General features: G+C 36.7%; 1 protein-coding gene across 4 annotated transcripts in view; it reads right to left on the reverse strand.

Annotated features, from left to right (window-relative positions):
- Nucleotides 1-27023, reverse strand: part of LOC105475614 (alkylglycerol monooxygenase) — a 423463-nt gene that overhangs the window by 45916 nt on the left and 350524 nt on the right. Inside the window, exon 13 of one of the 4 annotated variants that reach the window (XM_011731034.2) lies at nt 22778-23848. The exons of 2 other annotated variants lie outside the window; for them this stretch is intronic. In XM_011731034.2, the coding sequence (XP_011729336.2) occupies nt 23774-23848 (75 nt within the window). In that variant the 3' untranslated portion in view covers nt 22778-23773. Of the gene's footprint in view, nt 1-22777; nt 23849-27023 lie in introns of those variants that run through there. One more of the 4 variants, XR_011622194.1, reaches the window with a different exon arrangement.

The raw sequence follows: 27023 nt of genomic DNA on the forward strand, positions 1-27023 counted from the left end.
CAATGTCTTAATTGTATTATTCGTTTTATGTATTCCACACTTCTCACCCCTCCTCAGCCTGCAGGACTCCTTCCTGGTTCAATCCCTATTAGTAGTATTTAGCGTTATCCTGGGGCATCCTGATACTGCCCTTTTGGAGGAGTTTTGTTCCTGCCTTACCATCTCCTCTCTTTTTATTCAATATTTGGCCAGAATATGTTCTCAAATAACTCTCTAAGAAGGGAATTTTGCAGAGAAATATTCTGAATCATTGCATGACTAAAATATCTTGATGCTAACTACTGACTTCATTGATAGATTGACTGATACAGAATTCTAGGTTAAACTTCCTTGTCTCTCAGGCCTTTGAAGGCATTATTGCACTGCTTTCCTGCAGAATAATCCTTTTGAGAAGTCTGAAACTAATTTACTGCATAATCTGTCTTTTTCTCTGGAAACACTTAGTGCATGGAAATCTAATGGTGATGTGTCTGATTGTAGACCTCTTTTTTGTTGTTTTTGTTTTCCTGTTTGTATAATCGGTGTTTATCTTTTGTTTTGCTGCTTTTTCTCCTCTATCTGGTGTTTTCTTAGTGCCTCTTTCCATCTGAGAAAGAGGCTTTATTAAAAATGACTGTGTGTGGCTGGGCGCAGTGGCTCACGCCTGTAATCCCAGTACTTTGGGAGGCCGAGGCGGGCAGATCACGAGGTCAGGAGATCGAGATCATCCTGGCTAACACGGTGAAACCCCATCTCTACTAAAAAATACAAAACATGAGGCAGCCCGGTGGCGGGCACCTGTAGTCCCAGCTACTCGGGAAGCTGAGGCAAGAGAATGGCATGAACCCCAGGAGGCAGAGCTTTCAGTGAGCCAAGATTGTGCTACTGCACTCCAGCCTGGGTGACAGAGCAAGACTCCGTCTCAAAAAAAAAAAAAAAAAAAAAAAAAAAAAAAAAAATTACTTTATGTACTTAGAACATAAGTGCAGCTTCTTGACTCCCACATTTAGATTTTAGGTGGACAAGAAGGACTGTTATGTAACATTTTGCAAGTAGTAAATACCAGACGGAAGGAGGCTTTCTTCTAGGGCACTGTTTTAGTCCATGTTCTGCCGCTATCACAGAATACTACAGTATGGTAATTTATTTATTTACTTTTTTAGTTTATTCGGCTTATGGTTCTGGAGGATAGGGAGTTCAGGACCATGGCATGAACATCTGGCAAAGGTCATCACATGGCAGGAAATGGCAGACAGAGGGACAGAAGGGCACTCAAGAATGTGAGGTAGAGGAAATTAGACAGAACTTGTCCTTTGATGAGGAGCCCTTTCCTGTGATAATGGCATTAATTTATTCATAAGTGCGGAGGCCTCATGACTTAATCACCTTTTAATGGTCTCATTTCTTAATGCTGTTACAATGACAAATTTCAAAATCGCTTTTGGTGGGGACATTTGAACCATACTATTCTTCCAAAACTCACGTCCTTCTCACATATAAAACACATTCATCCCTCACAATAGGGGCCATAACATCAATCGGGAGCCATCATAATAGCCCCCCAAATCTCGACTTGTTATAGCATCAACCCCAAAGTCCATAGTCCAGAGTCTTATCTGAAACAAATATGAATAAGACTAAAAACATCCTTTATTCTGAGGCAAATTTCCTCCAGCTGTGAGCCTGTGAAATCAAACAAATTATCTACTTTCAGAATATAATGGTGGGACAGTCATAGAATAGACATTCCCATTCTAAAAGTGAGAGCTATGCAGGAAGAAAGGTATGACTTTTCTCAAGTAAGTCAAAAACCCAAAAGGGAAAGCAATATTAAGTCTTAGAGCTGGAGAACCATCTCCATTGACTCCATTTCCTAAATTCTGGGAACACACTAGGGCAGGGTTAGAGGCCCTAAAGTCTTTAGTTTCACTGGGCTCAGCTTACAATTTCTATCTCTTGGGTTAAAGTTGCACACTTGTAACTCTACATTTCTGGGGTCTCAGAGAAAACCCTACTCAGATGACTCCTCTAGACACTGCCCTAGTGGAGACTCTGTGTGTCTGTGCTCCTGCAGCAGATTTCTGCCTGAATCCCCAGGCTATATGTAACATCATTTGAAATCCAGGTGGAGGCAGCTATACCACAGAGCTTTTGCATTCTGTGAGCCTGCAGAATTATCAACCGGTAGACACTGCCATGGCTTTTACCCTCTAGAGCAGGAGATGAAGCCACGCTCAAGCTCACCTGAACCATGGCTGGGGTGCCACAGGGGTACTGTGCTAGAACGAGGAGAGGAGAGTCCCAAGATGGCTCTGAGTGGCAAACCTATGGGGCATTCTCTGGGGGCATCCCCCAAAACCATTTTGCTCTCCTAGAGCGCTGGGTTTGTGATGGGAGGAAAGCCTCCAAGATCTTTGAAATGTCTTTGGGCTCTTTATTTTATTATCTTGATGAATAACACCTGGCCCCCTTCTATCCACAGTAATCTGTTTAGCAAAAGGCTGCTTTGCTGCACCTTTAGCGTTCTTTCTTGATTGTGCATTTTTATGTAGTCAGTCTACAAATTTTCCACATCTTTCTACTTTGCTTCCCTCTTAACTAAAAGTACAATCTTTAAGTTATTTCTTTGCTCTAGAATCTCCTGGTATGCAGTTAAAAGTCACCGTATAGCAGCCTGAATACTTTGCTACTTAGATAGTTTTTTTCATTTCAGTTCATCACTCTTGAATTCTGCATTTCATAAAGTCCTAGAACATGAACACAATTCTGCCAAGGTCTTTCCTATTTAGTAATAAGAATAGTCTTTACTGTAATTTTTAATACTTTGTACATTTCTGGTGAGGTGTGAGACCCTCACCAGAATGTCTTTTATTATCCATTTCTACCACCATTTTGGCCATGACCACTTAAGTGATCTCTAAGAAGATTTAGACTTTCCCTACTCTGCTCTTCTTCTGAGCCTTCACTATAATTGCACTTAATGCTTCATTCACAGCAATCTAGGCCTTTTCTAGTCTGTTCCTCCAAATTCTTCCAGCCTCTATTCATTACCAATTTCCAAAGCTGCTTCCACATTTGCAGGTGTTTGTAACAGCAGCAGCCCTACTTCTCAGTATTTGTTTTCTGTTTTAGTTCATTTTCTGTTGCTATCGCAGAATATCACAGACTGGGTAATTTATAAAGAAAAGTTTGTTTGGCTTACAGTCCTGGAGGCTAGGAAGCCCAAGGGCAGGGCACCAGCATCTGGCAAAGGTCATCCCATGATGGAAGGCAGCAAATGAAAGGGTGAAAAGGCTCACAAGCAAAGGATACATAGATAAAACTGGGCTGAATTTATGAATTCAGCTCCTTTTATGTAAAGCCCACTCCTGTGATAATGAACCCACTCCCTCAATAATAGCATTAATCTGTTCATGAGGGCAGATCCCTCATGACTTAATCACCTCTTAAAGGTTCCACCTCTTAATACTGTTACAAAGACAATTAAATTTCAACATGAGTTTTGGGAAGACATTCAAGCCATAATAGGTACCAATTCCTAAATTATTCAGAGTTCATTAGAGAAGAATTCTCACTTTTCCTTTCTAAGGAGGTATCACCTGGCTATTAACATTTCATGCTAAGTGTAGAGAGGTCTTTCATATAAAATTTCAATTGATTGCTATTTTAATGCCCACATTTTATTCCTACTTCCTATTTCTATCAACTGAGACTCTTTAGGGGCAAAACTACTTCTTCCTGAGTTAGAGCCCCTTCTACTCACACTTCACTGCACCCAAACAAAACTATTTTACCAGTCACTACCCATCTATGAATTGGCTTTCCAACTTCCAAAAAGCTTCTTTCTAATCATTTCCCTCTTATTCTACTCCTATTCTATTTTCATTGTAGATACATACCTTTTATTCCATTGCTCTTAATGCAATAGGTTTTTAGAAAGAAGAAGAGATAAGTTTGTAGGTTCAATATACTATATATGTTATCTAAAACTGGAGCCCTCCCTTGTTCCTTCTTTAACTTTAATATTCACTACAACAGAAAAATTCTAGACATTTTGAAATGTTATTTTTTATGGTAGTGTTTTGCTCTTATTTGCTTTATATAGTTTTAGTATGTGCAGCTCCTGATAAAGCAAAAAAGAAATATTTTTTATTGCATTGATAGTGGATGACATAGAACTCAGGAATTTCCAAAGGTTTTAAGAGTGTTGCAGATAAAATCTGTAATCTGTTATTGTAGATGAAACACATATTGTGCACTCATACTGATAGCAGCAGTATTCACAGTAGCCAAAATGTGGAAGCAACCCAAGTGTCCATCCACAGATGAAAAGACAAATGGAATTTGGTCCATATATCAAGAATATCATTCAGACTTGAAAACAAAGGGCATTCTGGTACATCAATACATCTTAAAAAATTACACTAAGTGAAATAAGCCAGTCAAAAAAAGGAAAAATATAACATGATTCCACTTGTATGAGGTGCACAGAGTCATCAAATTTATTAGACAGAAAATAGAATGATGGTTTCTTAGGTTTGGGGTAAGAGGGAAGTGGGGAGTCAGTGATTAATGGGCAGGATTTCAGTTAAAGAAGATGAGAAAGTTCTGCAGATAGATGGTAGTAATGGTTACACAACAATGTAAATATATTTAATGCCACAGAACTGTGTACTTACAAATGTTGCAAATGATAAATTTTCTGTTATATATTGTAAAACAATAAAAAAAGTAAAAATATTCAATAATAGACTTTGCTTTTATTTACTTATTTTATTTTATTATTTTATGTATTTCTTTTTTTTTTTTTTTTTTTTGAGACAGATGTCACTCTGTTGTCCAGGCTGGAGTGCAGTGGCACGTTCTCAGCTCACTGCAACCTCTGCCTCCTGGGCTCAAGAGATCCTCCCACCTTTGCCTCTCGAGTAGCTGGGACTACATATGTACACCACCACACCCGGCTAATTTTTTGTATTTTTGGTAGAGACGGGGTTTCACTATGTTTCCCAGGCTGGTCTCAAAGTCCTGAGCTCAAGTGACCCACCTGTTTTGACCTCCCGAAGTGCTGGGATTACAGGAATGAGCCACTGTGCCTAGCGTCAATAATACACTTTGTCTTAATGGATTCTCACATTGCTATAAATAAATACCTGAAACTGGGTAATTTATAAGAAAAACAGTTTTAATTGGCCCATGGTTCTGCAGGCTGTAGGAAGCATAGTGGCTTCTGGGGAGGCCTCAGGAAACTTTCAATCATGGTGGAAGATAAAGGGGCACATCTTACATGGCCAGAAAGGAGGAAGAGAGAAAGTGGAGGGAGGTGCTACATACTTTTAAACAACCATATCTCATGAGAACTCTATCATGAGGACAACACCAAGGGGGGATATCCACCTCCACGATTCAATCACCTCCCACCAGGCCCCACCTAGAACATGGGGGATTACAATTTGACAAGAGATTTGGGCGGGGACACAATTCCAAACCATATTGCACTTCTTTTGTTCAAGTATACTCTTTATTTTTTTTTTATAATGATGGTGTATATTAGCAATTGAGGAGGGGTCTGCCTTTATATGTCTATTCTATCCTCTTGATATATTTTTCTTGCACCATTTTGACTTTAAAGAAAATAAAATTTTCTCATTTCCAAAGCCCACACAATTGGAAGAAGATTCAAGTAAATGCATCTTAACTAACATTCACCATGCTTCATCCTTTCTGCAGGGTGAAAGAACAATAGACAAGGTGTGAAGTTTGCAAGTATTCATGTTCTTATTACTTATTGTAACATTCTGATATAATTTACAATAGACAAAATGTTAATTTTATGCTTAATATGAACTACTGTTCTTGAAAAAAGCAGGCAATATTATCAACTGCATTCTCACTTAAACAGAATTTTTTGCCTATTGTCCTTGGGTTTCAGTTCAGTAATCTAAGATTCTAGAGTCAACACTTTTGGTTATTCTTCAGATTCTTATATTTAATGACCACTTGACTTTTAGAAAGTTGCTTACACTCTCTAAGGCTCAGTTTCCTCAACTATAAAATGAAAGTGATTGCTACTTAAGAGAGTCAATGTGAGGATTCAGTGAGTTAGACACATGATGATGAATTGGTAATCTGTAGCATCTATCACCTTTTTAGGTCAAACTGCAATTAGAGAAAATTAGGTCTTTAAGCATCAAATAGTTGTATTCAAATAAAAAACTATATAAAACAAACAATTTTTTAACCTCATGAGGGGCTAAACAAAGACAACATGAGAGTTTTGATGATTTTGGTTTGTTAAACACATAAAATTTGATAATTGTCCCTTCCCAAGCCCAGTTTTCTATAAAGTGATTGTTATTGTTAAGCACATTGTAATTAAGCAGAAAAACTCAGCATGTTTTAATAAATTGTTAAAAAAATATCTCCTGGGAAATCACCCTTTTATTTAACTTAATCTCTTAATCTCCATCAATCTGAATATTTTAACAAATATCATATACTCGATATATATCAAAAGTATCAATGTAAATTCTCAAAAAACCAGAGTGCCCATTTGAACTTGAATTTTTAAAGCTTTAAAAGAAATTAAAATGTCATCTTTATTTGGAAAAAAAAAAAGGAAAAAATGTCAGGAAGGAAAGAAGGGAGGGAGGGAGAAAGGGAGGGAAGGGAGGGAGGAAGGAAAAAAGGAAGGAAGGAAGGAAAGAAAAAGAAGGGAAGGAAAAAGGGAGGGAGGGAGGGAAGGAAGGATGGGAGGGAGGGAGGGCGGGAAGGAAGGAAAGTAGGAAGGAAGGAAAAGAAGGAAAGAAGGGAGGGAGGGAGGGAAGGAAGGAAGGGAGGCAAAAAGGAAGGAAGGAAGGAAAAGGAGGGAGGGAGGGAAGGAAAGAAGGTAGGAAGGAAGGAAAAGGAAGGAAGGGAGGGAGGAAAGGAAGGAAGGAAAAGGAGTGAGGGAGGGAAGGAAGGAAGGTAGTAAGGAAGGAAAGGAAGAAAGGAGGGAAGGAAGCAAGGAAAAGAAAGAAGGAAGGGAGGGAAGGAAGGAAGGGAGGAAAAGAAGGAAGGGAGGGAAAAGGTAGGAAGGAAGGAAGGAAAAGAAGCAAGGAAGGGAGGGAGGGAAGGAAGGAAGAAAGAAAGGAAGAAGGAAGGAAAAGAAGGAAGGAAAGGAGGGAAGGAAGGAAGGCAAAGAAGGAAGGGAGGGAAGGAAGGAAGGCAAAGAAGGAAGGGAGGGAAGGAAGGAAGGAGGAAAGAAGGAGGGAAGGAAGTATAAGGGAGTCATGAAAGCTACAGTTGAATTGTTTTATTGTGCAAGTACATTTTCTTTTATATAATGGTGGCACCGATAATAAAATAAAAATATATTCTTTCAATGTTTTTCAGAATATAAAGAAAAATTATTCATATAAGGTTAAAATTTATGGAAATGTTTAAATACTCACATTCTAATATGGCCTACTTAATTTTTCTTAAATGCCTCCAAAAAGGCCATCATCTTATTCTTCAATGTTCCATTTCAGTTAAATATTGATTTTAACTAGTTTGATTATACTGTCTTTCAGAAAAATAAATATAAACTAAAAGATACAATATATTTGAGTTAGAAAATCTAAGGTACTTGTTTTACTGGACTTTCCATTTGCCTGCCTGGTTTTGACAGTAAGTACATTAGGTTTCAATTTTGTTCTAACTTTAGAACAAATACTTGTTGCACAAACTACCTATGAACCTATTTCTGTTTCTGGTAGGCAAATGAATGAGGTCTAAAATCCCTGAACGTACTTGACATCTCCTAAACCACACACTTTGGTACTAGGTGATCTATGGCCCTAGGATAAGTGGTTCTTTCATGAAAAACTACGGGGCTTCTGTCTCATGACTGCCAGTCGGCATCCCAAGGAGGCGGCCGTGCTCACAGAGGCCAGGTGTGAACCAGAAGGAGAGAAGGCAGATGATTTGTCTGAAACTTAATCATAGCCAGCCTTAGGACTTTTCATTTGAAGATTGGAGTCCAAAACCCTGGCTCACTAAGGCACTGAACCACAGGTGAGCAGTGAAAATCACAATCTATAAAGAATATGTGCCTTGTTTTCTAACAGAATAAGGTTAATGGATTTTCAGTGCCACTGTACTTGAGACTTATTAAATTGGCCTAGAATCAAAATTAATTAAGTAGTTTCCAAAAGTTCAAGGTATGCTTTCTTCCCATCCAGTCTACTAAGTATAGCTTTGCCTCACATGATTTTCAAAACTCTGTATACAGAATTTTAATTATCTTCTTACAAAAGCTATTTTGTGGGCAGGATGTCTAGTTACAATTGCTGTAGACTAAAAAGAAATCGACCCACAAAGTTCATCTGTGAGCATTTGATAGGTACATAAATATTCTTGTCACTCTGAATACCTTGGCCGTTGCAGTCGGAGACTCTCCCCCTTATTGGAAAAGTCAACTCTAAGGCTGGTTATTGTTTCACTAATATTCTGTTGGTAATCAGCCACTTTGTAAAGCTTTGTTCATGAGTTCCAGAGAGCATTTGGCTTCCAACAATACAAAGGACCACTGCAAGCATTTTTGGTCAGTTTTGATTGAATGCAGATTGCAGGATTGTTTTGCTAGACCACATTACTCTTTCAAATGTTTCTTCAGTAGTTGCATATTACTTTCTAATGATAATCATTTGCATTTCCAGAGCCCTTTGGCTCCTGATGTTTTACAGTGAATTTCCTCAGAATCCATCTCTGTCTTCACTGTGCTTCCCTCTCGGTTAAGAAGAGGCCTGCAGCTCCTAGTCTTTCGCAAGGCCATGTTAACAAATGGCTGCAAAGAATGAGTAGGAAGAAACCCATGAAAAACACCCAACTTAGGCTCTGTAGAGGGTGATGTGCAAAGTAGAATGTTTCTCGTAGTTGCAGAAGGAAAGAAATCTAAGAGCATGCTATGAATTCTATTTCATTGACATTTAAAAATTGTTTTTAATATAAATTTTATAGCTCTTCGACTTCTTATATAACCCAAAAGGTAAACTAAAGGTTAGGCAATTCAGTTGGATGTTTGGGCCTAACCAGATCCCAGTATTTCTTTCATTGTCTGCCGCCACCGCCCCCACATGCTTCCTTCTCACTCCACTTCTGGTGGTCCCGACGCACTCTGCAGATGTTTCTCCCACACAATGGAAACATTCCCTAATGTGCCCGTAGACTTCCAGGCTTGGCTCATATGGGAAAAGGAAAAATTGGAAAGAAAGAATACGTTTCTGGATTGGTGTTATTTCCTTTCGTGCCTTTCAAAAGTGCTGAAACAGAAGAAATTTAATTTAGACCTATTCACCTTTCCCATGCTGCTAACCATGTAAGTGGTTTATTAAAGTAATTTTCTTTTTAATTTAAAAATGTAAATAAATAAATAAGTGAACCTTATCAGTCAGTCTTTCAGACGTCTCAAGGTAGCTATCTGATGTTAGAAAATGTTATAGAATTATGTCTATGTTTCTTGTTTTTAAAATAAGAGTTGCTATCAATGCATCAGTTACTTGGAAAATTAGAGTATCTATTATTCTACATAAAGCTTAAATACTGCATCCTGTAATTTTCAAATAATTTTCATTAAGAGATATTCTTCCCTGTTTGCACATTGCATATGGGACACCAATATGCTGAAAAAACATGACACGGATAAAAAAGGAAAATAACAATTTGCATTTCCTCCATTACCTCTCCAGCCTCTCTGTAGAGCTATATTTTGTCCTTGGATGACATCTTGGGCAGCATCTGTATTTTACATGTTCTTTGATAAAAATTCTTTCATCATGTTAGTCATAAAAAATATTCTCCATTCAGAAATTAGCATGCTAGTGTCCATATTTGAAAAGCAAACTTCATTACAGTTTTTCCCTCTCCAGTACCATCCCTTCCCTAGTTTGCTCTGTTGCCAGTGGGAAGTGTGTAATTAACATGTGTGAGAGTGTGTGTGGGTCTTTGTTGAGTATTGGGAGTTTGGTCTTGGTTTTTCTTTACTCTATTACATCTTTTATCTCTCCTGAAGCCCAGAGCTCATTTGCCATGCAAGTAGAAGGGAGGAGAGGAGTCAAGAAAGGGTTTTCCTTGCTACCTCTGATTTTCAGACTGTTTTCCTCTTGTCTTGTTGGTGTTTAAAGCTAATTTCCCATTAGGATCTTTCAGGTAAATTCTTGACAAGGATTAACTTCCCCCCGATGCATCTGGCTCCAACCTCACACCAGCATCTAGCTTTAAATCTTAACAGCGCTCAATTGACATTATGTCTTTCCAGATACCTTGTCTGTTCTCACACTCACTGTCCCCTTTTAGTTCATGAGAAACTTGCAAATGAGACCCATTGCCTTTTGAAATGCAGCCACTGGCCACTTGGCTAGACAGGTATGAGTCAAACAGAGTTTCATGAAGAAGGATGCAAACTTCAGTGCATTAATAGTATGGATTTTATTGACCTTTCTGAAGTCCCAGTTGCCAGGAGGTCTAGGTTTGAATTTGGCAGTCCTGTCACTAGTTGTATGATTTTGAGTAAACTGCTTAAGTCTCATTCAGTCTTTTTAGTCAAGAAAATAGTATATTTACCTCATAAGGTTATTGTGAGGTTCACATGAGTTAGTGAATGTAAAATACTAAGAAGAATACCTGGCACATGGTAAGTACTATGTAATATTTCATGTCCATTATTATACTTGGAATAGTATAGTGATATGTCCATTACCATACTTGTACCAAACATAAGTATATTGTCAATAAGGACACGAGTCTGTAGTTAAAGAGAGATTTATGAGCCAGATATATAATTTTGGTGTCTTCAACCTGTAGATGTGGTTAGTATGAGATTGGATGATAACAGCTAAGGAGTGAGTGTAGACAATTAAGAATGTTCAAGCATTGGGCTGTACATCCTGAGCACTGAAAGGATTAGAGCATGTGGAAATGAGAAAATTGTATCCCAAAAGGATCATGAGTTCATAGAAAAAACAGATAAATATAATGTCTGAACTGAGATAATAAAGTCTTTCAGAGACAGTGTGGTTAGTGTCAGATGCTACTAAGAGGACAAAAAAAGTAATGGCCATGAACTGATCATTGGAATTAACATCAGTATTGTCCTGATTTTGATAAGACCATTTTGAAAGAGCAGCGGAACAGTGAGGGTGAAAGCAAAACCAGAGTGTGTCCAAGAGAGAATCGGAGGAGGTAAAGTAGAAACAATCATTATAGACAACTTTTTGAAGGAAATTTGAGGTAAAATGACAGAGATAAACATGGCTAGCTGGAAGCAGAAGTGAGATGAAGAAATAGTCTTTTAAAAAGTTGGAGAAAATAGCATTTTAAAAATATATTGAGGGGTCCTAGAAAAACATTTATGTGGATATTAAATTCCTGAGAATTATGAGAAGAGGGGCATTGGAGAAAATGAGAGTGGGCCACCATCAAAAGGCTTTAAGAAAAACCCAAGACAATTAGGGGAGAAATTCAGGGAGAAGTAAGAACTGCTATGAGGAAAATGACCTTATTATTAATGAAATTTACAAATAGGGCCTTGTAAGACTTCCTAAAAGAGAGAAGATGCTAACTGATTTTGATTTAAGTTTTTTTTTTTCTTTTCCAGTGAATTAGGAAAATAAACTCTCATTTTATAAACATTTTACAGCCTCTCTTCCATTAAGGAGCTGGAAAGAAACTCAACTTTGTGCTATCATAGCTGATTTTCCATTTGGAGCAATGAGTGGCAGTGAGATAGAACTGGTATCTTTTAACTGACTGCAAGGTCCTCCAGCTTTGGAGCCAGCACATGCTTTACTTTTTGTTTTTTGAAGTTAAGTAAGCCAATAAAATGTTACGGAACAGCATCTTCTTTCCTATCAGCAACATCCACAGTGCATCCCACCTTCCATACCACTCCAGGATCTCGTCAAGATACAAAGCTGTATATTGAATTTCAGTTATGAAAATATCTAAAGAAAGTGAAGTTTTAGATTCGATCTTGTCTTCTCATATCTTCGAGCACAGAGATGTAACATTACATCATGTTACATTTTTCAGAAATGTAAACTATCAGCTTAAAAATACAACAAGAATTTTTTATACTAGTTGCTTAAATATATGTTGTTTATCATTTATATTTCATAGTAAAGTTAAAACCTAAATTTGTCTTAAGACTCAGAGTAAGCAGTTTCCTTTTGTGTTTTGGAACCTTCCCTGCTGCTCCAAGGAGCTACCAACCTCCATATGTATCAAATGATCTGAATTTCCTGAGGTGTTTGTGCAGTCCATTTACTCAAGATTTTTAAGTGCTACATGTGCAGCAAACAGCTGTTTGCTTTTTAATATCAGAAGAAATGCTCATTAAGGAACTACCTGAGATTCTTTACTCTTCCAAAAAAATAAAAGGAAGGCCAAAGAAGCAATTTATCAACTAGTAAGTAAAAATTTGGTGGCCTTTATAAGCACACAGAGAGTAAAGTAGATCATACTTCATATAAAACTTTGATTTCTCTATAGTGGAAAGAATAAGGGAGGTAGAAGAAATGGAAGTAACAGAACAAATTCTATAGCAGAGAAAGGACAATAGCCATTAGGAAGGGCAGTATGTCTGAAAAATAAGAATTAGAATTTGTAAAATTGATCTAAGGTTCTTAAAAGAATGAGGGAATTTTTTTTTTTTTTTTTTTTTTTTTTTGCATTAGAATTGTCTGGTTACCTTCTTTCTAAGGTTGGCCCCGTTGACTTGATTCTAATGAACACACTATGAAATAAAACCTCATTAATTCATTACGAATGAAATACAAATTGTTGAGTAGTCCAAATCTGATCAAAACAGAAAGAGTTTTATTACTTTAAAATATAGAAGTAGTTTGGATTAACTAAAAGTCAGAGTTGTGAAGGAACACAGACATGATCTGGACTATTGCTCCCATTTTTTTTTTTTTTTTCACTGAAGAACCACAGTAAAGAATAACCAGACTGTGTTTTGAGGCTTGTTTTCTAAAGACCTCTTATTCACTTCCCATGTCTGTTCAGGGTCACACATCTAGTAAGTGGAAATTGGCATGAGAGTCTAAATACAATTCCTACCTTAGGTTTCTGCAATCAAGCAAAATTCAATCTTCAAGAAACTCAATTAATGGATTACTACTATATGTGTGCTAACAATTAAGGCATTTCTTTGGAAACAAAGTTATTTTAAAGAGCTAAAAGGTGACCTTGGGAATTTCCTTGGAAATATTACATAAAATTTATATTTTAAATAAATAGAAAAAGGACAGTTTTTTTATAGAGGGGGAAAGAAAATTTTAGACCATTCAAGGATCAGCAATCACAAGCATGAAAAGAAGCTTCTGCTCACCAGAAACGCTACCAAGTAACACAATGTCTTGCTAAATGTGGGAGAATATATGAACCCTCTTTGCTCTAGAATAGGGATTCTTATATTTTAGGTTGCACATAATCCCCCTGAGAACCTGGGTGTTTGTGCACATACCAGAGCATATCTCTGAGGTCTGGATTACTTCAGTCTAAGATGGGCCTTGGAAGTAGCAGGAGTTTTGATGCAGATAAACTGCAGCCCACAAATTTGGAATCAATAGCCCAGTCAGATGACATAGTTGAGACTAAACACCAAACTACTCAACATGAATTTTTTTCAGATATCTTTTTATGTATTATAATTGAATACATAACTAAAGGCAACGAAGTAAGTCTTCATCAAGTTGAATGGATTCTTGAAAGTGTTCAGTGACAAAAATCATTGTTTTTCAAGGGTCTCAATAAATTAGCTTAGATTTTTAAAATCACTTTACTATTAAAAGTTTTTTAAGGCACTAAGTCATTCATTCTTTTATTTGCCAAGTTAATATGTTTAGAATGTAAGATATTGAAAGTGCTTAACTCCACTTCTGACTCTTCAGCATAGACACATCAAGTAGTGTTAAATAATGTAAAATAATTTTCCTCTCTCTAGCATATTTATGAATGACTTACATAGGTTTTATTGGTAGAGTGACTGTCTAAATCATTGATCAAATAAAATCTTTCTCTCACTTTCACTCTCCCTCTTTCTATCTCTCTTTCTTACACACACACACACTCACACACACAGAACTATTTATTCATCAAAAATCTGTTTTAATATGTTGGCAAATTTATACAATAGTATATTCAAAACTGTTTCCAAAATAAATGTTTTTCAAAAAAGAAATAACAAAACCGTGTTAATATGGAGAGGAGGCAGAAGTGTGGGTTCCCCACCAAAGGCCCCACGTCCAAGCCTGGAAACCATGACCCTAAATGAGAAGTTATCCCTGTTTTCCTGCCCAAATGTTGTTTTATCCAAAACCACCCTGGCCCGCCATGCCCCCCATTCTTGTACCCATAAAAACCTCAAACCCCAGGCTCCACAAGCAGAAGAGTGGAAGAGTGACAGAGCAGCATGGCATAGAAGGAGAAAAGAGAAGGAGCATCTGAACATTGAGAGGAGATCTGCTGGGGATGGTGGGAGAGGAGATCAGCCATGGGACAGTCAAATTCCAGGGGAAGATCATCTTCCCACTCCATCCCCTTTCTAGCCCCCCATCCATCCCACTGAGAGCCACGTCCAACACTCAGTAAAATCCTTGCATTCACCATCCTTCAAGCGTGTGTGACCTGATTCTTCCTGGACACTGGACAAAGGCCCAGGTACCAAGAGCACAGACTGTAAAAGGCTGTCACCCTGACTCTCCACTGAGCTGATTAACATTTAGCCATACCTAGACTGCAATTGCTAATAGAGCATTAATTGTAACAGACCCTCAGATGCTACTGTGGTGCCAGTGACCAGAAGCACCCTCCCTGGCACCTACATCAGCCTGCTTGAGTGTTCCCCCTCCCATAAGGGGTTTGAGCACCAGCAGCCAAGCACACTAGCCACACCCCGTCACAAGTCACACAAGGGGGTCAGGGAACTTTCCTGTTTCAATGTCATCAAAGCAAATTTTTAAAAAACCTTCACACTAATCATCTAGGTTGTAGAATATTAAAAAATGACATAAACAGAATAACTATTCTTAATATATACTCTAATCAGTTTTCTTAGTCACTTATATCTTTAACAGCAGGTCAGTAGCATTTTTTTGAAGATATTATTTCTAATATGGTGTTACTATTTTGAATTTTTTAAATAAAATTATCTGTATTCTTATTCAAAGTTTCATCTTATGGTTAATACATTCAAAAGTGTTGACACTTGCAATTGAATTTTCTCTCTATAACATTTATATTTTGAAAATACTCTTTGTACAGGTACTGAAGTATCTAGCAAGCTAAAAAGATACAGCAAATGTGTATTTTCTGTTCTAAATTTTTCTCTTATTAAATGATATAATTAACTCCAACATGTGTCATAGCACTTGTATTTTTGCCTACATTCAGAATAACATTTCAAAAATATTTTACAAAACGAAATTTATCAAGTAATTTGTCTTATTACTTGTTAATTGTTTTACCAGATTTAGAAGTTGTGAAATTATAGGTTTTTTATTTTATTATTATTATTATTATTTTTGAGATGGAGTCTTGCTTTGTCACCCAGGCTGGAGTGCAGTGGTGTGATCTTGGCTCACTGCAAGCCCCGCTTCCCAGGTTCATGCCATTCTCTTGCCTCAGTCTCCCGAATAGCTGGGACCACGGGCACCTGCCACCACGCTTGGATAATTTTTTGTATTTTTAGTAAATACGGGGTTTCACCGTGTTAGCCAGGATGGTCTCGATCTCCTGATCTCATGATCTGCCCACCTCGGCCTCCCAAAGTGCTGGAATTACAGGCCTGAGACATCACGCCCAGCCAAATTATAGGCTTCTAAAATTATGTTCCTTTTTGGTACATAATATAAATTTATCTCTTTTGAAATAGAAGTTTCATCAATACTCTCAAGCTTCAACTTTGAGTGTCAGAGTTAAATCTCACTTGAAGTTGAAACTCTTTTTATACAATCTGTTCAGTCCTTTCCTAGTTTAATAGGGATCAATTTCAATATCTCCCTGTTTGCAAGCTTTGTTTTCAATAAGTGAAATTCACTAATAACTTCAGGAAAAAAAGTTTTGTCAATCTTCATTGATATTTGTCTAAAGATCTTCAACTAGTTTTAAACAAATGCATCCAAGTTTGACAGAGTCTACCATAAAATTCAGTAACATGAGAGGACACATGTTTGATTTACAAATTTTTTTTGAAAATCTTACTCACTTCTAAAATCTGATGTCTGGCAGCAAAACATACTTTCATGTTGATGTATTCTTTTGTATTTAACATCAATTGTACAACAAATAAATTTCTAGGACATTTGCAACTTTGTATACCTAAAATATTTTTAAATTTTCACAATATACCTGTCTGAATACTATTATTAATTTTATGTCCAACACAAGCAATTTCAAGCAATTTTTCTGCTAACAGTCTCTTAATTTAGAAAGAATACTGCTTTGTATTACTAACTAATCCACCAAAATTTCTATTCGTACTATCACCACAAAACAAATACAATTTTATATTCAGTATTAAACTTTTAAATTTGTAACGATATTAGATGTTTCACATTTGATGGGATAGGCTGTTAAAAATTACTTCAATTACATTAATTGAATGAAAATATTCATCCATTTGGAAAATCAGATGGCAGTGAGATGAAACTGGTATCTTTTAACTGATTGCAAAGTCCTTCAGCTATGGAGCCAGCATATTAATAGCTACTGCTTTGCTTTTTGTTTGTGCACAAGATAATTTTAATGGTTAAATAAGTAAAATGAAAAAAAAAGAAAAAAATATATAAGTAAAATAACTTAAAAGGGTCTTTTAATCTAAATAATGATGGATTTCAGAGACTGCATATGCCCCCTGCAGTTGCACGTGTTAGATCCTCCCCTTTGAGCATGAATATCTTAAAATGAGTACAAACTTTTGGAATAGATGCTGATGTTTCTTCCGCACATTTATTTCTTCTGTTTTTTTGTGCAATCAGTAATGTTACTAATCTTCCCCCACCCTGTGAATAATATAAGTTGATAAACATTTTATGCAAATTATGTTTAAATTTTATTCAAAAGCAAATCAGTACTTAGCTTACTAAATACGGAGTTATTAATTTGATGGGGAGGGGCTCATGGCATCCTGATGATTTTATGCATCTTGCAGCCTATTACGTAGGCCAAGCCAAGGTTTCCTAGTGTGCCATGTGGCTGCCAGGTGCCATTTTTAGATGATCTCCAATACCCCCTGTCTAGAGAGAATTAGCCACCTTTAGACTCTGATTGTCTCAGCAGACATCATTTTACCAGCAAGTTAAAATTCATGCTGTGTACTGTCTCAAAAAGGGATGTTTTAGTTGCATTTGTCTAATGTCTCTGAAAGGGATGTGTTAGTTGGATTTGCCTGAATAGGATAAGGGGAGGAGAGAAACCATTATGTATGGACATCTCTTACATTTAATTTCATGTTACAGGGAGAGCTCCCTTCAATGTGCATGTGTACCTCACACTACTACAGGAGACCCTGGAAGAAGCCAGAAGAGTGAAATAGGGATCTACCAAACCTAACCCCCTGTATATTTTAATACTAAAGCCGTGTTATTATCTGGGATAGAAACCTGAGGTTCCTTGCCTCATGCCAAGGAAATTAAGGACATGGAAACACAAAAGAAGTGAGTTTAAGAGCAGAGGTTTAATAAGAGAAAGAAAGAAAAGAGAACAGCTTTCTTTCTTACAGAGAGAGAGGGGTCCCCCAGTGGGTCTTCGTGCCCCTGGTAAAGTGCCCGGAGTTGTATAGATTGGCTTGAGGAGGTGGTGCCTGATTTACATAGCACCCAAAGATTGGTTGGACCAGGTGTGACATTTACATAGCACTGCGAAGAAGCTTGTCACTCCACCCTAATCTTTTTATTATGCAAATGGTTTTGTACTTGGCTGCTGCCATGTTGTCTGCTCCTTACTGTACACGTGGTTGAAGAAAAGGGAACATGGAGCCACCATTTTGAGCATGCCTAGTCCCCAGGTAGCCCCTTCCCTATTGGTACAACTGCTGGCATTTACCTGTACAAGCCTCTAGCTTGCCTTTCCACGTCCACAACTTGATTTTACAGACTGCTCTTTGTTAGAAAAGAAAATGATTTGGGGGCTGCTTTTCTTTAAAAGGAAAACCTTACTAAGGACTTCCTTATCCTCATGATCTGCCCAAATAATGTCTTGTTAATTCGTATATCATTACCATTATTAATAATCTTCCATTAAAAATGAAAAATCAGACAAATGCAAACAGGACCTATGGTGACAATATTTTTTGATCACATCTCCATTCCCCGCTCTACCTCCATTCACTCTCCAGTTTGCTAATGCTTATATAGCTTTTACATTTTCTGGCTCAGTTTCTTTCTTTCTCTTTTCTTTTCTTTTCTTTTTTACTTTCTTTTCCTTCCTTCCATCCATCCTTCCTTCCTTCCTTCCTCTGTCCCTTCCTTTCTTTTCCTTTCTTTTTCCGTTCCCTTCCCCTTCCTCTTGCCCATCCCCTTCCCTTTCCCCTTCCCCTCCCCTCTCCCTCCTCTCCCTTTCCTTTCCTTTTTTGATGGAGACTTGCTCTGTCACCCGGGCTGGAATGCAGTGGCGTGATCTCGGCTCACTGCAACCTCTGCGTCCTGGGTTCGAGTAATTCTCTTGTCTCAGCCTCTGGAGTAGCTGGTATTACAGGCACCGCCACCACGTCTGGCTAATTTTGGTACTTTTTTTTTTTTTTTTTTTTTAGTAGAGAAGGGGTTTCCCCATATTGATCAGGCTAGTCTCGAACTCCTGACCTCAGGTGATCCACCCGCCTTGGCCTCCCAAAGTGTTGGGATTACAGGTGTAAGCCACCATGCCGGGCTGTTTCTTTTTCTTTTAAAATGTATGCAAAATGATCCCATGTGAAACAGAAAACTTTGGTGGCATGTCTAAATATCCATGCTTACTTAATCAGTATCACCTTTCTCTTAATTAACATCTTTGGTATAGAAACAATATTCTCTCACACTGCACAACTTTTCTGCTTATTTCTGAAATTTGACAGGAGGGACTAGAGAAGTTCTCCTTCATTCTAGTTTGGCTGTAGCTTCTGCACCTTATCATTGCCAGAAGTTTGAAAAATATAGAACATTTGGCACGTCCTCAATCTTACTAAATTCAATGTCCCAGAGAGTCATTTCCGTTTCTAAAAAGATCCACTGGTAATCCTGATACATACAGCAAAGACTTCGTCTTCCTGGTTTCTGTAATGTAAGTCAAGACAGGTTATAATTCGGGGCTTATTGCTGGTAAAACAAAGGAAGAACATGTCCAAGAAATGAAGTTATTTTGATTCATGGATACTGGGGTGCCTGGAGTGGTTGAAAATTTTTACATAAATAGTGCTAGAGTTGTAGAATGTCAAAAAGAAGGCACAATCTGCAAGAGATAAACATCAATGCTTGCTTAATTTGCTAATTTTTTCTAATTGTGTCTTGGGGAATAAGGAATGTAAGTTGTTATGATGTCCAGAAGAAAGGGTGGCAGAACTGGAGTGAGACTTGAAAAATGTTCTAATAATGAATAGAACATTGTCTGTTTTTTGTTTTGTTTTGTTTTTTCCCATTAAGGCAGGTTTAAGATAGAACCAAGCTGCTTCCATCGTGTTGCTGAAAATCATAACATCAAAAATGTTTTAAGATTCTGAAAGGCAAACTAGTTTGCTTTTGGCTATTTTATCTTGGGTTTCCAGAGTCTATGACTATGAGAACATGGGAGAGACATTAAAAAGGAAGCTTATTTTCTATTGTTCTCCCGAATAAATCCTATTACTGTATGCTATAATGTATACCCTATGTTAAAGAATTCCACTTAATGATTCTATTGCAGATTCCACACTGAGGGATTAAATTATACAATAACTAGTAAAAATGAAATTTGAAAGTATGTAATAATCATTTAAGTTGTTAATATTAAATATAACAAGGGCTTATTTACTTTAGCAACTAATTGAACATCTGATTCATGATTAGGAATGCACATATTGCTAAATATCAGGACTCTGAGATGATTAGATTCAGTTTAACAAAAATAATTTGATGAAATAAGATGATGTGGAAGTAAATGACACAACTAATAGAGCTAAGGTAATGAGCACCTCTTGAGAAAACTGACAAGCCCTGTAGCGTCTTCCAGAGATATGGTAATCCTATAAGTAAACCTATGACATCATCATTCTTAGAAGGTTTAGAAGTTCTGGACTCATTCACCTTGTCAACTAATTTCATAACTAAAATACTTATCCTGATAACTTTATTTTGTATCTTGGAGCATCAAATCAAATGTAAAATACTCTGAACTTAAACTCCTCGGCCTGTCTTTTTAAAGGCTTGCCTTACTCAGATGTCTGACATCGTGGAATGGGGAAACATCATGAACTTCGATGTTCAACTTCAGAGAGTTTAAATTTTATTTTGGTCACTTATTACATTTCATGGGCCTCACAAGTTACTTAACCCCTCTCAGACACAAAATTATCTTCTATAAAGTAGTGTTAATAGCTCCTAACATAGGATTCTAGAGACTAAATCAAATAATACTAATAGAGGACTACTCAATAAACAAATGCTCCTTTCCTCTATCTTTTCTTATGGTAGATAGGAAAAGTAAATATCTTCTTATGATTTGCAAAGTCAGTTTGTATCTCTCCACTAGAAGTGGTGAGTAATTGACGAGTCCTATTTTTAGGGCTTTCCCTGCAGAGAGAGAGAGAGAGAGAGAGAGAGAGTTAAAGTCCTTCCAGTAAGCATAAATTACATAGTATCACTCAAGATCAATTTACAACATTAATAATAGCTGTATGTTCTGTCATCATGTATTAGTGTTCTGCAAAAGAAAACTGGACTAGAATATTAGCAGGGTTAAAGAATAAAGTGAAGAATAAAGTGCCTTGGTTAATAATGCACAGAGGCCCTAGAAATGTAATCGCCCAATGGGATCATTGCCTGCTGCCAAGATAGAGCCGATTTATCAAGACAGGGAAATTGTAATAGAGAAAGAGTTCAATTCATGCAGAGCCAGCTGAATAGGAGACTGGAGTTTCATTATTACTCAAATCAGTCTCCCTGAAAATTCAGAGACTGGGTTTTTTAAGGATAATTTGGTGGGTAGGGGGCCAGGGAATGGAGAGTGCTCACTGATCAGGTCAGAGATAAAAATCAAAGAACCTTGAAGCTATTCTTGGCTGAGTCAGTTCTTGGGTGGGGGCCACAAGACCAGATGAGTCAGTGTATCCATCTGGGTGGTGCCAGCTGATCCATGGAGTGCAGGAGCTAAAAAAGATCTCTAGCACCAATCTGAGGTTTCACAATAGTGATGTTATTTATCCCTAGGAGCAATTGGGGAGAGTTCGAATCTTGTGGCCTCTAGCTGTATGAATCCTAAGCCTATTTTCTAATCTTATGGCTAATTTGTTAGTCCTACAAAGGCAGCGTTGGCCCCAGGCAAGAAGGGAGTTTGTTTTAGGAAAGTGCTGTTATCATTTTTGTTTCAAAGTCAAACTATAAACTAAGTTCCTTCCAAAGTTAGCTTGGCCTGTGCCTGGAAATAAACAAGGACAGCTTGGAGGTTAGAAGCAAGATGGAGTCTGTGAGGTCAGATTTCTTATTGTCATAATTTTCTCACTGTTATAATTTTTGTATAGGAGCTGTCAGGAACATTACCTGTCTGGTAACCACTCCCACTTTCACTGGTACAAATTTGTATCTTGAAAATATCTGTATTTCTAATAGAAAACCATTCACAATCACAGTGAGGTAAACCGAAGAGAGAAAAGAGAGAATAGACAGAATTCAATTTATTCAAAGAAAACTGAACTTCACCACAAAAGGATCTTTTACCATTTGGGGGAATTATTTATTAACATTTCCATTATTAAACTCATTTTTAGGCTAATCGTATAAATTCACATATATTAAAGCATCTACACATATTTACGTGTCATTCCTTGGGGAACCATTAAGCTCTTTTGACATACTAAACAACTAGGTAAAGATTAGCAAAAAGTCTCTTTTCTTTGCCATTACTGAAGAATGCATTTTACACTCTGAAAAGTCTCTAGAATGTAGAATCAGGGTCTTGAGAATGTTTATGGCTTAAATTTCATAATTTCAAGCCAGCAGAGGGCTCCCTACTGTAACATGATTCTGTATCTGCAAAAATTGTTGGTAAAGGACAAAAGCAGGATTTAATATTTGTTATAGGCTTACTTATTTTCTATAACTATGTGTTAAATTAAGAAGTATAAAAAGAATGAAGCAAAGCCAAACCCACTTCTGATACTTGAGATAGAATTTGTTGCTTTTTCATCATGCCAAATTTAATCTTCCTCTGCTGTTCCAGTTTGAAAACTAAATGTGCTTCAATTCTGTATCCTGAGTTCACATAGACACCTGCAGTCTGATTCTTTTAATACTCCATATTTTTGTCCATTCAAAGGTTAAATAACATATTTCTAATATGAGATTATCTACTAGTAAGGCTCTTTAACCTAGTGATAAATATAGGCAAAGCTCAATGAAGAACAGCATTAATTTTTTTAGTACATGTGTCTTTGGTTATTTAAATTACTAAATTTTAACTTGATTTCAAGAAATATTGGATAAATGAAAAATAAAGAATTTTTTTTTAACTTTTTCCAGCCCTCCTTCTTTGGACTTCATCCTGCTTATCTCTATCAGTTCCCTCCTAATGAAACACTTGGCGGATTTTTACAATCCCAATGAACAATGTATACACAACACCTTGGGTCATTTTATTTAGAGAATTAACATTGTTCTGACAATTTTAAGTAATGCAGAATTGCTGCATGCTGCTCAGTCTGCCAAAACAAATTGACCAAGCACATTAGAGAAGTCTATGACAAGGTAACCTGTTGAAAAAACTAATTCTGTCAAATTCTATTCATTTTTCCTTCAGTGATGTCTTCTTTTTCTTTTTCTTTTTCTTTTTTTTTTTTTTTTTTGAGATGGAGTCTTGCTCTGTCGCCCAGGCAGGAGTGCAGTGGCAAGATCTCCACGCACTGCAACCTCTGCCTCCCGTGTTCAAGCAATTCTCCTACCTCAGCCTCCAGAGTAGCTGGGGCTGCAGGTGTGTGCCACCATGCCCAGCTAATTTTTATATTTTTAGGAGAGACAGGACTTTACCATGTTGGCCAGGATGGTCTCGATCTCTTGACCTAGTGATCTGCCTGCCTCGGCCCCAAAAAGTGCTGGGATTACAGGCGTGAGCCACTGTATCTGGCCTCAGTGATGTCTTTTTCTGGAATGCAGCTTCTTAGGTTATATGGTTTGCAAAAGTAAATGTGGCCTTAGGAAGACAACCAATGTAATACATTTTTATGACTACAAATATGTATCTATGCATCATTTTAGCAGACATCAAAGGAAACATTGTTTTCAAATCGATGCAAAGGCAATATTCCTTCTTGTTTTTACTGTTTTTAAGTTTCATCCCTTCTTTTTATACTTGTTGTCTTATAGGCTGTCAGTTAATATAACATGATTATATTTGAAATATTTTTTTAATTGTAGTAATAAAGGGGGGAAGTAACCACAAGTGACTTTAATTTTTAATAGAAAATTTAAAAATGTGAAAAGCAAACAATAATAAATAAGTAATTTTATCTTTCATTAAAGAAATAGTTCATATAAGCATTATATAAGATAATTACATTTTAATACGCTTGTGGACAACTCATTAAAAGAAGAGAATTATGTACAAATTCAGGTTATTTCCAGGGGCCAGACGTGAGTTGTTTCATGCTTCTAACTCCCCAGAAAGCAATGCAAATGGAGAAAACAATCTGAAGAAAAAAAAAAACCACAAAGAGAAAAAAAAAGTTAGAAGTGAATCAATACTATTGCTCAACTGAATTAAAAATATTTCCCTAGAGGAAAATGAACATGGATATTTTAGGCAGTCAAGTTATTTAAATTAAATCTAGCAATTGCTCACTGATAGAACTTAGCCAATTTTACTTAAAACAGGGTTTGTGAAGACAGGAGCTGGAGTTAAAAAGTTTTATTTCTGTGGCTTGTTTCTTATATTCACAAATCTAGGTCATTTCAAGGAATGGGGCTAGATAGATATTCAAATATTTCTTCTGACATTTGGAGATACAGCATGGTGTATGTATTATATTAAATGATCTAATTGCTTACATAAGTTAAGAAACCTTTGGAATAGGAGAAATAAAACATTGTTAAAGAATCCCTCCAAGGCAATATGATCTAGCTTACTATGAATTTTGTCCAACGTGAATTAAATTCTAAACACTGCAGATGACTTACCTCCATAGTCTTTTGATTTTATCACGTGTAAAAATGTAACTGCAAATTTATTTCACACTGAAGACTTAACTAAATCATATTAAGCAGCCTCAAAGTTCATTGAGTTTGTTCAATCCAGGCACTGGTCATGGTCTTTGCACCATCAGATTTCCTAAAAGCAAACCCTTCCCTTTGCTCTTACCTAGGCACTGATAATTAAAACTATAGGATTGCTTTCCTGATCACCATTTTAGGTGGTTGGGTACTGGAATAAGGATGAAAGAAAACAATACCAAAACAACCAGAGTTATTGGGATAGCTGTGCAGGAGTTTCTCTATATTTTTTCATATATGTGTGTACTTCCCCTCCATACTGTTAAAATACGACCAGATGCCTCGCCCCAAGAAGAATATCACTATACCTGGAAAATTCACTGAAATATACAAAGAGAGAACATTTAAATAAGAAGATGAAGGCATGGGAGCATTCTGGGGTGGGGAACTCTGGTGAAGTCAAGACTGTTAACTAAGGACAGCTGTTAATTCACAGAAAATACCTTCAACTGTGCTGATTTTGCTATTAAAGCATGAATGAAGAAAAAAACACTGCCAACAAGCAAAATACAAACAAGCAAAACAACACCACCACCACCAACAACAATCCTCCCAAACAAGGATGTTTAGATTTATGAGTGGGTTGTTCAGTTTCATATGAACCTCCTGGATCTTTCTAGAGAACCATCATCTTTCACATTAGCCAGTTTGATGGACTTCTTGGAATTCATGCATTCCTTTTAGCCTATAACACTCACAATATGAAAAAATATTAAAAATAAAATCAGCAGTTTTATTGAAGGAGAAATCAAGAATAATATTAACATTTTGGAGTTGCCTCAGAAGTCAAATACAATGTATTTAAAGGCTGGTTTTGATTTTGTTTCTTTTGACTGTAATTCAAGAGAAATGACCTCATGGGATTTCTTCTGATGGTGCCAGGTAAAATAATACTGTGCTGGGGGGAGTATTTGTTAAAACTCTTAGGCGTGTGCCATGAGTTGCATTTGTCCATGAAAATGGGTTAATGCTGACAGGGGCGCTGAGAAGATAGCTTTTCAAGTGAGACAGAGATGATAAATCTATAATTATCAGAGTAAATAATTTACTTTAGATCCAGAATATTCAACAAGCAACTAACAGATACCTTGTGTTGTGCAGGGTGGTGGAATTGAAACTATATTTGGCACTAGAAGTCTTTTATTGGTTTTGAATCTGGTGTCTGCAGTCACAAGGATGATCTCCCTGAGGGAAGGCTGAGGAGAATTACTTCAGTGAAACCTCGAAAGTTGTATATAAAGTTTTTGGAGTATTCTCATAAATCTCATAATTCTCCTCTTTTCCATTCTCAATTCCCCTAGACTATCCATACTTTCATCTCGACTCCCAGTACTGTTAAACATTTTTACCTAAAGAGGAAGTGGAAAAGATTGCACGTCTAGTTATGCCTTGTTATTAATCCACCACTTTCCACTAAATCTTTCCACCTTTGAAACTCTGATTCACATCCTTTATCCTGTAGGACCTACCTCTAAGTAAATCACAAAAATCTTCCCCTTTCCAATTATCGGAAATGCTTTTAAATTTCTACCAAAAATGCAGTGCTGCAGTTCGCAGTCTTATTTTGTTTTTGTTTTTGGTTTTTTTTGCTTGCTTGCTTGTTTCAGGCTCCTGTGTGTTATCCCTTCAAAGAGATGTACAACTGGTTAAGCCTAGGGCTCAGGATCCGATTATATTAATGTGCAATGGAGACCTTCGCTTAGGCCGGCATTGTCCTACATGCCTTTATTAGATTATGTCATCTAATTCTCATGACAAACTTTGGAGTACTGGTATCCAATTTGGCAATGAGACAGTGGGAACTCAGAATTCATGTGGTTTTACCAGGGAATCACAAAACTACTACATATCAGAGCTAGAATAAACTTTTACATTTATCTAGTAACCCCAAGAAAATCTAACTGCAAAACCTGGGAAACCATTTCAAAGAATATGAACATCCATAGTGAATTAATTTCCTTTTCTGTAGTCATCACCTAGATTTCCCTAGTTATTTTTTTTCTTGTGGCCATAACTGCTAGGCTTCTGAGACCTTTTCACAATCAACATTTTAAGAACTAATTTGGAATTTTTATATATAATAAAATCCAGATTGGCAAAGGATCATAGAAATAAAATAAAATAAATGTGTCCTTCTAAAAATATGTGACTCTGAAATACCATTCCGTTAGAAAATATTTCAGTAGAAGAAAACAGAGTTAATTTTATATTTTAGAATATATGTGTTTATATATAAATATTATATACAATGTATAATAGATTCAAATACATATTGCACATACAAATTTAAGTCAGAAAATTATTTAACATAGAGTCAATATAACCACCTGATTGCTGTAGTCACTCCACTTACATTTTTCCTTTTCCAACTGTTCTCTTGATTTTTGTATTAAGCCATTTATTTTAGGTCTCCTTAGTTGATTAGATTAAATATGTTACTTTACTTGATAGTTCATTAACACATTTCTCAAATATTTTTTAAATAAAGACAGAATTCCTACTTAGGCTAGTGGAAAAATAGATGAAAACTGTAGACTTTTAATTTTGCAATATTTGTCTCTAATCTACAGATATGATGTTTCCGGCTACATACAA

Source organism: Macaca nemestrina, chromosome 4 (assembly GCF_043159975.1).
Source record: "Macaca nemestrina isolate mMacNem1 chromosome 4, mMacNem.hap1, whole genome shotgun sequence".
NCBI lineage: Eukaryota > Metazoa > Chordata > Mammalia > Primates > Cercopithecidae > Macaca > Macaca nemestrina.